Genomic DNA, 13248 nt, shown 5'->3' with positions numbered 1-13248 from the left:
GGGCAGAAAGCAAGAGTGTAAAATTATGAATTCCAGCAGACATTTCAATAATTTTACAGTTTTGCATTTTGTTTATAAACAAATACCTGCCTGACGCGTGCTGCCAAGAAACAGACAAACAAATAGTGAGAAACCGAGAGCAGAGCGCGAGAGCTGAGAGCAAGAGCGAGAGAGGGAGCGTAAGCGTGAGCTTTTGCTATAAAGTTTCGCACGATCGCAGCAAAAGCTCGCGCGCCGAACAATTGAATTTTTATGGCAAACTTTTGAAACAGTTGACTATCGCATTTGCTACGCGGCGGTTCGTGCGGCTTACGATGCGACGATCTTTTTTTGGATTCAAGCGATCGACTTAGACGCAAAATATTCGGCTTATTGTGTTTTCCAATGGCCTGTCCAATCAATTGATATTCGATTTGTGTGACATATTGTGAAACAGTGTAACATGTTTGCCATCAGCTGGTTCGATATTCTGCCCGTTGCAATTACATTTCTATCCATAGCAATTGTGCAAGTGCTCAACGTCTATTTGCATGTGCTGGGCGATGGTACGGCTACGAAAAGTGTCGATATCTGTGAAACGGATTGCGCGGTAAACGGAAATGGAGTTGCTACTCTTACAAAAAACGGTTCGATATCGCCAAAGGCGTCGAATGGGAAGCTTGAGAAGCAAGCCAGCATTTTGGATTGCGATAGGTGGGTCTTACTGAAAATTTCATCCTATTGATTCCCTGGAAATGTGTTATTTGTGTATTATATTTGCCTGTGAAGCTTTCTCAAACATTTTCCCCCTACGGTTGCTCATTATTGTTCATGTCACAGTAGAGAATTATACATGTTGTTATATGTGTATTTTGTATATCGTGTATTTTACAATGTTTAACGTGGCGTATACGTGATAAGATAAGCTTATGAACAAATGTTAACATACTGAGTTTAGGTTTATTTTTACGCGATTTCCAGTGAATCGCTTGCGGGGAACGTCCCCAGACGTGCCTTGCATAAGAAACTGAATACGATCTGATAGTTGATAATTATTGTCAAACTATTATAATTATTGTTAATGTATGGGAAGTAATACTAGCGATAAGCAGCCCATTATATGTGTATGATTGTATATGATAAACTACTAAAATTTTGGTTAACCTATTGAACTACATATATCAAAGGTTTATTGATAAATATAATGGGAACTACTATTCGCTTTGCCATTAAGAAACCAATCTTTGTTTGCAAATATAAATAGTCTATAAATTGACGTTTCCTGATTTCTTTGCTAAATATATAAATTAAATTACACAATATTATTTTTAGATGTGAAACTATGCACTGAGATCTGTTTTTAAATTCAGTAAAATTATACATATAATCTAACGCAATGTCATAATAGATCTTTATGGATAAATACAAGTCTATTAAATTAGTTTAGACTCCAGAGTCTAGTCTGAGCATGTATTCAAGGAATCTTGGCGTACTTGTCAACCTGATTAGAGGTCCAGCTCTTATCAACTAATAATTTGTTGTTGTTGTTGTTACTCTCCCTTTGTGTTACTCATCCGTTTGCATCCATGTTTGTTTTGTGTTTACAGTGGCATCTCATTGAATTCAATTCACTCAAGCAGCACCACAGCGACAACAACAACGTGTACTACACCGGGAACACCCTCGGCAACGAACTCATCTCCTACACACAATGCGCACAACGGCTTTCTCACACATACAATCAGTTTTGAGACCCTTAGCGATGAGTAGTAAGTAGCATGGCTCCAATCGATCATGTAGACCCAGTCGATCCTCGGCAGCAAGCCTTAAGATTTCATTCAGCTGACGCTGCTAATTGTTGGATTTCTTGGTTTGCTCTTTTAGCCACGAAGATGAGGATACGTTGTCTCTAGAGAATCTCTTTCCCTGCGATCAAACGGAAATCTATGCTTCCAAGAAGATCAGCTTCATTATTGACGAACTGATCCAGACGGAGGTCAACTATGTGAACTATCTGCGCAAGGGCATCAGCAACTATGGAAACCTACAGAAGTGCGAGGATTTGCCCGAGGGACTGCGCGGTGAGCAGCGACAGCAGCTGCTCCTGGGCAACATCTCCGAGATCTTGGAGCTGCACGAGAAGGAGATTCTGCCCATGATGTTGCGCAATCAGCACGATCTGAAAGGCCTCTTCGATGAGTTTGCGACACACTTTGAGGTGAGTAGCATTTGGCGTGGGCCGGCATCAGTGGACGTTGCTTATAAAAGCCGTCAACCCCATTTAAGTATCTCGCAGTAGCTGTCGGGACAGGTTCCAAGACTCGGCTTGAGCCGCCCAAGCAAATTAAAATTTCAAATATTTGCTATGCGATTTGCCTATTGTCTTAAGTGCCAAAGTGTGGATTTAATACCCTAACGAAAGGCGTTATATCTGGAACAGATCAGCAATGTATCAATCAAATGCAAATTACCAATCTTTATGGCTAATGAATCACATTCACAAAACAGTTTACGATGTAAAAGTTTTCCATTTAAGTTTTACATTTCCTTGAGTGAACATCCATAAATTTATACATAAATGCATTTATTATTATAAAATTCTGGTACTCTGACGTTGCTGAGGATTATGTTGGGAAATAAACAATAATGAGCGTATGCATATATCAGAGAGAAGAAAGATATACGTCATAACAGGGGTTTCATTACTTTATATTTAAAATCATGATTTAATAAAAATAAACTACTGCAAATAAATAATAAATCATAATACAGCAAAATAATAAAATATAAAACATTAATCCATAATTATTAATAAATAAAAATAATGATGAAGTTTTGCTTAATTAATTATTATTATAAATTTTCAAATTATTATTTTGTTTTAAATCTGCTACTCAATTTATCTTCTACATAATTTTTGTGTTATTTAAATTCAAATGAATGAAATTTTACGTGAAGCTAATACTTTTACCATTTCTTATTCATTTAAATAAAATTCTTTTTAATTTTTAATAAATAGTAATTTTTTGCATACCAAAATAAATAAATCTTGAAAGAATTAATTTAAAAGAAAATATGAAGGAAAAAAATATAAAAAAAATGTATGAAAAATAAAATTTTAATATATAATGAGTATATCATATATACTTTTAATAATTCTGTAGTTAAGCTCCAGTATTTTGTAGATGACAGAGTATACGACAATTTAATACTCAATTGCTTTCCACCTTTTCTTTATTTATTATACTTTCGTCATATTTTGACAATTGCTTGACTGAGTGCAAAGATTTTGTGATTGACGTTTTCGCGACTTTGGATTTCGTGTTTTAAGATTGCTTCGTTTTTTATTTATTATTTAATATTTGTTTTTATTTATTTACTGAGCTCTCGCGTGCTCAGTTTTTGTCGTTTGACGCTAGCCCCGCTATTGTTTATTAACCTATCGCTATTGTATTTTAGGCGTTTGCTTCTACTCATTGCTGAATTTAGTAATTAATGCAAATTAACGTAGTCGACGACATCTGCAAGTGGAGGAAAATGGGTTTTAAATATGCTAAGCGCAACTCGACTCAGCACTTGTAGCGGCAGCTCATAAATTATAAATACATCCACCATACATGAATTTGATTTACCTTTAGTATACGTATTGCTAATAATGAGCTCTTCATTGACTTGGGAACATTTATTCACACCTGTGACAAGTGTGTCACGATTCTTTGCTTCTTTCTTTTCTCCTCCTTTGATTCATTAATATGCACAAGAGTTGGGCATTATTTTGAATTAGCAAGAAAATTCTTGTACAATAGTTAAGAGTCGAGCTTCGGGTGCCGGCAACAAGATACTCGGCTCAGGCCAAGCCCCGGATGGGGCTCTCGCAATTATTCAACGCAAGCCCGATATTAAAGCTCAAATAATGCCTACATGACATGAGCTTAAATTAATGAATAAACATATGTATAATGCTGAACTTAAATATACCCTAGATTACTGCAGATCTATAGTAGATCTTTTCTATAATAAATGCAAAGATATAAAAATTTGCAATTTTACTGAAAATTAATTTTTAAAACAGATTTACAAACAATATTTATTATTTTCTTATGTACTTAAAAGATATGAGTATAAACAGGTAGCTTCATTCAACTACTTTATCTATATATATGTATACCTGCGCAGACAATTCCATTTAACTGGTTAGCTACAAATTGATAAACAGCCAAATGTTGGCTATTTGCGACTCAGCCAATTAGCGAGGCAACAAGAAAACGCCATTGGCGATGACGAAGACCAAGTAAAGCCCCTTCAGATAAGATTGGAAATAATCACTGAAATTGTGTACAAGAAACATTAGAGCGTTAATTTCTAGCAACGAAACTCCCTCTGAAATCTTCGATGAACGACAAATTTTCATAGCCGGCATTGCGAGCTGACGTCATCAAAATGTTGAGCTTTGCGCAGCTATAGATATAATGTACATATAAGAAATGTACATGTACAGACATGTCTATATATGAAGCGCACTTTGTCAAATCACGAGAATAGCTCAAGCTTTAGCTTTTATTACAAATGATAACGAATCGTTTGTGTTTTGGGTTTTGTGCGAGTTGTCTTTATGCTTTGATGTTCTTTTTTGGGGGGGATCTATGGGTGTGAGGCAAGTGCTGCGCTATTGCGGCAACATGTGGCCAGGGACAGCGGCAAGTGTTGACAGCGAAACAATCAATTTGAATTGAAATTGCCAGACAGCCTTTAGAGTGTGCTTATATTGTGCTTATATACGACATACATAGCATGTATGTATATAATGTATATTTATATATGTGCGAGTTGAAGCACAGTATGCGATCTTATGTCATGTTCGCTTCCCAGAATGCAGGCAGCTGCCCAAATATTGACAGCAGCGCATAGCAAGCGCAGGTAACATTCCTGACAGCGAAGAGCACTTTCGGATTTTTATTCTTGCTCGCTTAAGCCTGCGAGGATTTGCCAAGGCTTTGGTTTAATGCGCGACGAGCACGCCAACTGATTTATGTTCTACTTTTTAGCTGAATCACAGCGTCGCAAAAGAGATCGAGGGAGAGCAAAAGAAAGAGAGAGAGAGAGAGAGTAAGAAGGAGAGTGAGGGACAGTAAAAGTTTGTTTAATATTTAGAATAATATTCATCATAAAAGTTTTCAATTTGTTTATACAAATGCTTTGGCACATTTTGGCAACGCGTTCTGTAAACAATTTTTCATATAGAACATTGATGCGTATTTCCTTGGCGTCCAACGGATTAATGAGGCCTTTCAAATATAATTGGATTGCCGATTAGTTAAAGCATTTCGAGCATTAATGGTGTGCATTTCTGATGAAGTATTTTTGATCAATTCGAGTTTGATGTTTTCTATTTTCTGCTCACAAAACTTGTCCGCACACTTTTGGGGCATAAATCTAAAAAATAAAAATAAAAAACACATATCAAAGGCAACCATAAAAAGCTTGTCTGCTTCATTTATAAATTGCCTTCAAATCGCGACAAACACGGCTGAAATTGGAAGCTTTTATTGGACTGGACATTGATTAATAAAGAAAGAAACTGACGAATGTTATACAATATCTAAATAACTTCATTGGAACTGAGCTCGAAATACAACAATGGAGATTCAAAGTTATAAAAAAGTAGAAATAATAGCTAGATAATGGTCTATATATACACATATTATTTTAACAATTTTATTTCGATAATACTTTGAGTACACATTTCATTATCTTTAGCTATTTCCTTATACTGCATACCCAACGGTTTATGTCCAAAGATATTGCTGAAACATGCTACAACTGTTTCTAGGTTTCTGATTTCGCATGTGTCGGAACCAGCTAGATTATATCAAAAATTTAATATCATATAGCTGTCATTGGAATTATTGTGTTCTGCCGATGGCCTTCGTTGAAACTCAGCCGAGTTTTATTGTGACTTTCACGATTTGCTGTTTTGATAATTACGATGATATATGACTCAATTTGTTTTTGAAAATATGTATCAAAAACGATTTCAATATTTATATTTTTATCACTCAAAGTAAAAAAAGTCATAATAAATATAGAGTGCCGAGTACTTAAGGTGACTGTAGAAATAGTAAATTTAAAGTAGAATCTCTTTCAATTTCAGTTTGACAACTTGCGATAGTAAACTTAAAATTTTTAACCGGTAGCGGCAATTCCAAGCTCTTGAAGCTAGCCCATGTTAACCTTAGGTAACCCAAGAAATACTCGACTGTCACAATAACAATAAAGCTGTATATTGTTTTGCCAGCAAATACAGTTCACATGGCTCCATTTGCAGGTCTGGGCTTTAGCCAGTTCAGTGTTGGTCGTCATCGTCGCAGCCTCACACAGAGCTATGCATATATAAATGTATAGATGCATGTATGTATGTGTGCACAAGTAAACCTTGCCTGCTGGCGAAATCATAATTTTTGAGTATTTAAGTCACGTAATGCCATGCCGCACACACGCACACACAATCGGAACCAACTGCAAACCAACTGTGAGCCTTGGCAAAGCCACTGAAAAATTGATATTCCACTCGCTGGGTGCGTTTCTCCTCCCCGTTTTTCAAAACTGGTTCAACATGCAAAATATGTATATATCTACACACACATATATACATTTATACACATATATACATATTTATTTGGCTTAGTGTAGTTTTTGATGCATTTAATTCGATTATCTGCTGTGCTGACTATTAAGCCCCCCTCCTGAGCCCCTGTCAAATCAAAACCCATAATCAAATAATAATTATACGATTTGATGACAGGCCACAGATTAGTTGGCTTAATTCGCAGCTGCTGTGGCAATATTTGCATTGGGCATTTTGCATTCGCCTCGAGCTGCATTTAGCTTGATACGTCTCGAGCTGCTGCCTTCGGGCTGTTGACTGCATTTGCATGTCTCTAATAATTGCATTAAACAATTGTTGTACGTGGGGCCCGGACAAGACGACTGCGGACAGGTAAAAATAATATTCGTTTATTTTTGCATTCCTTGCATCAACTACAATATTTTCGCACAGGGTATTAGAGCGAAATGTTCACATATTCTAGAACTGAGTCATTTGCATTCTAGCTAAATTGCTATCAAAATTGTTAATTTGACATATTTCTATACCCTGTGGCAAAAATACTAAAGGGTATATGCAAAACAAAAATGATTTGTTTGAAACGAATATTGTTTTATTACTTTCTTCCTTAAGTAGATTTTATATTGAGGATATTATATACAACAGAGTTAAAATGGAAATTCAGTTGAGAACTGCTTTAAAATATTTTTATGTTCATTTATTTATTTTTTGTCATCAACCAATTATTTTGAAAAACTTTTAATTAATTTATTTTAATTTTTTATTTATTTATTTATTTTTTTTTTTTATAAATATAGTAATAAATTTTTTATACCCTGAACCAATTTTCAATGGGAAATCAGGGTATAATGGTTTTGTTTTTTTATAAAATAAGTAAACAAAATTATTTGTATGCTTTTCCATATTATTATTTTTTTTATATTCATTATTATTTTTTAATTTCGCTTATACTTTTTCAAATTAAATACAACAGAGTTAAAATGAAAATTCGGTTGAGAATTGCTTTAAAATATTTTTATTTTAATTTATTTATTTTTTGTCATCAACCAATTATTTTGAAAAGCATTTAGTTAATTTATTTTAATTATTTATTTATTTAATTTTTTTTTTTTATAAAATAAGTGAAGAAAATTATTTGTATTTGCTTTTCCATATTATTTATTATTATTTTTAAATTTCGCTGATACTTAAAAAAAATTAAATTCATTTAATTTACTTTAATAATTTAAACAGCGTATCCTATAGTCAGTCTTTTACAATATTCTATTGAAATACTTCGTTTGTTTCGCTTTTATTTTGTTTGACAAAATGCTTGCAAATTTGTAAAATAAATTTTTAACATATGTGTCAAAATTCTCTTTTAGATTTTATCTTGGGACACTTAAGATTTCTTTTTAGATTTCAACTAAAGACATTATAGCATTCATATACTACAGTTGTTGAATGGGTTTCTATTTATGTCATATTTCAATTTCGTTATTTACAGAGAAACAATTTCTATTGTTATGTGGGCTTTACCATGGGCAAGAAATCTTCAATGCTGTTGCGCCAGGAGAATCGTGAGTGGCTGCAGGTAAGCAATGGTCAAGTGATAACAAATGCAAATACAAGTCGACTGACAGATACTCCTTATTTGCAGAGCTATCAAACGACTATAAAAGACAAGCTGGGCATCGACAGTTTTCTAGTGCAGCCCATACAAAGACTGACCAGATATCCATTGCTGTTGCAGCAATTCATATCGGTAGGTGAACCCAGATTAGAGTCGATTCATATATCTCCAGTTACTCGACTGTCTAATTTATAGGAATTCTATAAGAGCGGCATTAGCTGTAAGCCAGTGCTGAGTGCTGTGTGCAAGCTGGAGACGCGCATGCGCCGCCAGCTGGATGTGGTCAACCAGGCTGAGGAGATACCCAACATAGATGAGCTGAACGAGGTGAGTCCCAGTCCAGAGTCAAATTGGAATGGAGACTGATTCTCTTTTCTCCTGCAGCTCGATCTGCAGCAGCAGGGCTACTTTCGGCGCTCCACGGAGTTCGATGCACAGCATTTTCCGACCAAGAAGAAGTATCGCGCCAAGGTCTTTCTCTTCGATCGTTGCCTGGTCTGCACTGAGGTGCGCAAGAAGCGTCTGGCGTATCGACAGCACTACAGCTGGGAGCACGTGGAGCTGCAGCGGCCACTGGAGCTGGCCACTGCCAATGCGAACAAGATTATCAATCTGATTGTCAAGCAGCCGGACAAGGACAAGGCCAAGCGTGAGGAATACTGCTTTGTGGCATCGGAGGCTTCCGTGGTCAAGCAGTGGCTGCACGCCACCCACAAGATCATCGAGATAGCGCGGCACGAGCAGTCGCAGCGTGATACCTTCAGTCTGCCCATGGACTTGGTGCTGGGCGTGGTGCTGGCCATCTGGCTGATATGGCACTACTTGTAGAGCTAATCATACTATGCGAGATCTAGCTGCTAGGACTATAGAATAATAAAGCTAAGTTATTTCTACACTGTGCTGGTCACATACAGCTGCCACATCCGGCCACTTCCTGTCGCCTCCTGCCTGCTCGGCCGTAAAATAAGTTTGCTGCAGTTGACAAATATTTATGATAAATTGCCTTTGCAGTGCCGCTGCTTTGTCCTTGCTCAGCCCGGGCACCAGGCAAATGCAAAATGTAAATAGCTTTTCATCTTTTTTGCCGCACACACACATACTCTGTCTTCGAGCTATTCACAAAAAGTAGCTAGCTCCTTGGGACATCCTTGCTGCGCTCTTTTACAGTGGCCACCAAAAATTGTATGACAAATCTATTTGTTTAGAATTTATGACAGACTGCTGCAGCGCACCAAAGAAACCTGTCACGGAAGGCTGGGCTCTCGTAGAGCGACTAATGAACCATGATCACGACTTGAGGAATGCCAACAAGCACAAAGGTCAAAGGTCAGCAAGTTTCTAAAAGCAGAAAAGTAAAATGTTGCACTTTAGTTCTTTGTTTCATTGCTCATTGTCATATTAGAAATTATTACTAAGGACTTTTATATTTACTTGCATATTTAACTCACATATTATATATGCTATTTATAATTTCATAAGTGTTTCAAATAGAAATATAGTATTAGTCCTTTTCAGGAAAATTAAAACCTACCTTGATATATGACAAAGTCATAAAGTTTACTTCAATAGTAGAAGCACATTTGTTAAAATCCTTAAAGAGATATATGTATTCCTTAACTATAACATATATTCCGTTTTTTCTTTCTTTTTTTTTTTTTAAATACTTTCATATTAGAATTGGCCTAAATTTTAAGCTACTTATAAATCAAATATATATACATTTTTAGGCTATATAAAAGGATTTAAGCTAGAGCAAGAATCTATAAAATTTTAGTAAATAACCGAATGACTTCTATGATATTAACTGAATCCCTTTCTATGCTATTGGCCCTGTTTAACTTATTACACTTTTTGATGTATTCATAAAAATTTCTTATATTTTTTATTTATATTTCAATTAAATTTCTATTACAGTTCTGTTATATATTTTTGACATCCGAATATATTCACTGAATTTACCCTGTAAAATAATTATTAATTGGCTGACATTTCATTTATTTATACTTTATACCACATCTTAAAAGTATACTTGACAATAAGTGAATGATGGCTAAAAGTATGCTATCATTTACTTAAACTCAAGATGTATTTCAAGTTTGCTCATTCCAAATTTTATCTTGCCTTCTCCATATATTTCCAATGTCTGACCACTGTGCAGGCAAATAGGTTTGAATCAAAGTCAGAGAACATGCTCTGATTATCCGGTCAAGCAATGACCAAAATAATAATCTAACTTGATAAAAATTGCATGGCAAAGGCCACAGCCAAAAGACCAAAAGGCCAAAAGACCAAAATGTATATTGTCCCCAGGCCAATCTAAGCGGAGGGAAAAAACGCTAATGAAGTTAAATCATCGTTCGCCAAGAAGTATGCAATGCAAATTATTGAGCTGTCTTCAGAGGATGTTGTGTGTGTGTGCATGTGTGTTAGTTATGTTTTTTCATAGTGACAAAATTTGCACAAAAGCAATTTGTTAACAGGGCACAAAAAATAGAAAAGAAGCGAGCGCAAACGCGACTTGCTTGACATGTGAGTGGTTCATATTAGAGGAAAATATGGTGGGTGGTGCAGTGTGGGTGTGTGGGTTGGTGGCGCTGTCTAACGGCATTTAGGTCCTGGCAGCTGATTCTTATGCATGCAGCAGCAGCAGCAGCAGCAGCCAAGGTCCTGGCTGTTGCCTTATTGTATTATGTCAGTTAAGTTGTCGCCGTTGTTTGCTTGAAGGATAGGATAAGGGATAATGCCGTGTCCTTTACCAGGCAGCTTAAGTGTATTAATGTCTTTCAAGCAGTTGTCGTAAAGCTGACGTGTATGTAAATGATTTGACATTTTTATGAGCTGGCTTAAAAGGCATATACACACACACACACATACAGACACACACACGAGAAACCAAAAGCAGCGAATTCAACCAATTGCCGTTCAAGTGGCAGCCGTTCAGGTTTCCTCAGAAATTTTCATATCTACTCAGACTTGAGTAAATATTTCAATATTTTTTTCTTCAGCCAATTGGCAACTGTTTTTGGCACGCCTCTCACGTAGCTGCCCACATGCCACATGTACGTTTGCTCCTCCACTAACATTTTTCAGTTAAATGCATAATTTGCGGAAGTCGAGGAGGCAGAAAACAAATCAGCTTTTCCTGAGAGAGGAAAGTTGCTGAGAAGGAAATACCCAGTACAACAGGACTACAGTTTTTGATAAGGCAAGCATATTTATACGGAAGACAAAGGTTGCGTATCCAGTAAACCATTTGTTTAGTTCCTCCTCAAAAAATACAGTTCTATATGCATCAATTTAAGGAATTGATTAATCTGAGTTGCATAGTATAATAAAGAGAAGTCTTCATAAATATTTAAATAAATAATTCAATTTCAATTTATTTCACTCTCTGCTATAACTACAGATTTTTGTGAATGGTATTTTACAATAATTTAATTGGCATATGTTAAATAAATTATATAAGAATAACAAATTAATATACAAAGAGTCCTATGTAAGTATACAGTTATCACAAATATCATCTATTTAAGCAAATTTCTGAAATTCTGAATAATCTTTGCATTTACACACCATTGCACAACTTATACCCGTTTGCTCCCTGTCTTTGGCTATTTCACAGGATATGAAAACTTTCGTTCGCTCTGGCACACAATTCACAATATTGCGCCTAAAAAAGCTGGCAATAGAATTGTAAAATGCCTTGAGGCATAATTTATTTGAATTTAACATGTGCGCTCACGTACTCCAGGCCAAGTAGAAAAGTCGAGGGTAGGAGCCAGAGTGCCGGAAGCATGGCCAAATATTTTTTGGCCCGCACTGCCTCTAGTCTCGGGCAGAGGGCAGGAGGCGGCTCCCACAACAAATTTGGCAAGTAATTGCGCAAATTATTGCACGTAGCATCGCAGCTAGGCGTAACATATGTTTGAACTGTTGTCTAGGCGCCGCAGCTGGCACTCGATCACACCCATTGCACACACCCACCCCACACACGCACACACACAGTCATCACAGTTCACGCTACATTAAATTAACTTGACATATTCGACTGCGGCTCGCGCTGGCACGCAACTGTTGCTAATTTTTGCTTAATATGCCACACGAGCTCATCCCCCAGCCCCCAGCCCTCGACCCCCAACCCCCCGCCCGGGCCGAAAAACGGTTATGCAACATTCTGGGCCACTGCTGTCCGTCTAGCTCATTGGATTTGTGCAGCACATGCTGCCGCCACTGCTCATATGTGCGTGTGGTATAAATTATCCAATTCACGCCTCAGCGCCGCAGTCGCCCTTGGGCCAGAAGGACACAAGGCCACAAATTGTATTACTTCGCATGTAAATGCAACACTTAGGCACGCATCGACTTCGCCTCCTTCAACTCCAGCTCCATTTCCATTACCATCTTCACCGTTGCTTTCGCTGTTGCCATTCCCATTCCCATTCCCATCCCATCCCATCCCATTTCCATTTCCATTTCCATATTCAACTCGTTTGGCACTTGTGCGTGTGCATTTGAGTATTTGTACTTTCAAGTGTATTCGTTTGTCTTTCGGTATTTGTGCTTGAAAAAGTTCCAATTTCTGATGTCAAATGGCACGTGAAACAATGCGTTAGGCACAATTTGGGGTGTTAAGAAGAGGCGAGCTAAGTGCACAGTGGAACTAAGTGACCAAATGTGTGCACAAAGTGCATACCTACATATTTTAAGAATACTAATATGTATAATTCATCTGCATACAATATTTCTATTTGTTTTTTAATGATCGCATATTATTTGGTCTTAAAAGAATTAAATAATAATCATAAAAATAATAGATAAATAAATTTCAAAAATATAATAAAAATCTGTCAACTAAAAAAAAAGACTATATCGTATAAATAAATAAATTTCTCATTTTAACAGTTTGTATTTTGTCAATAAAGTGCCTTTTTCATTGAATTCTGAACCACTGTGCCAGATTGTGCTGCTGTTGCTCATGGCACAAATCAAGCAAAACGACAATGCCGATGCGAATGTGTGAATTTCAGGACGA

General features: G+C 36.5%; 1 protein-coding gene across 2 annotated transcripts; it reads left to right on the top strand.

The window, feature by feature from the left end:
* Positions 1-257: 257 nt before the first annotated feature.
* LOC149268704 (pleckstrin homology domain-containing family G member 4B) lies at positions 258-9109 on the top strand. Of its 2 annotated transcripts, XM_089469518.1 has the most exons (7): positions 259-693; positions 1587-1748; positions 1864-2197; positions 8091-8177; positions 8244-8348; positions 8412-8543; positions 8601-9109. In XM_089469518.1, the coding sequence occupies exons 1-7, from the start codon at positions 443-445 to the stop codon at positions 9042-9044; spliced, it is 1515 nt and encodes a 504-aa protein (XP_089325644.1). In that variant the 5' UTR covers positions 259-442; the 3' UTR covers positions 9045-9109. The 2 variants fall into 2 exon arrangements, with proteins under 2 accessions (XP_089325645.1, XP_089325644.1); XM_089469519.1 differs by lacking the exon at positions 1587-1748 and having other exon boundaries at positions 258-693.
* Positions 9110-13248: the final 4139 nt, after the last annotated feature.

Source organism: Drosophila arizonae, chromosome 5 (assembly GCF_054131065.1).
Source record: "Drosophila arizonae isolate 15081-1271.41 chromosome 5, UAZ_ARI_1.0, whole genome shotgun sequence".
Classification (NCBI taxonomy): Eukaryota; Metazoa; Arthropoda; class Insecta; order Diptera; family Drosophilidae; genus Drosophila; species Drosophila arizonae.
This window is presented reverse-complemented; position numbering and strand designations above follow the sequence as displayed.

What these genes read in the sequence shown, in the direction of transcription:
- LOC149268704 (XM_089469518.1), top strand. Translation starts at nt 443, where the DNA reads ATGTTTGCCATCAGCTGGTTCGATATTCTGCCCGTTGCAATTACATTT. An exon ending in AGCATTTTGGATTGCGATAG is followed by an intron (nt 694 to 1,586) that starts GTGGGTCTTACT and finishes TTGTGTTTACAG; the next exon opens with TGGCATCTCATTGAATTCAA. An exon ending in GAGACCCTTAGCGATGAGTA is followed by an intron (nt 1,749 to 1,863) that starts GTAAGTAGCATG and finishes TTGCTCTTTTAG; the next exon opens with CCACGAAGATGAGGATACGT.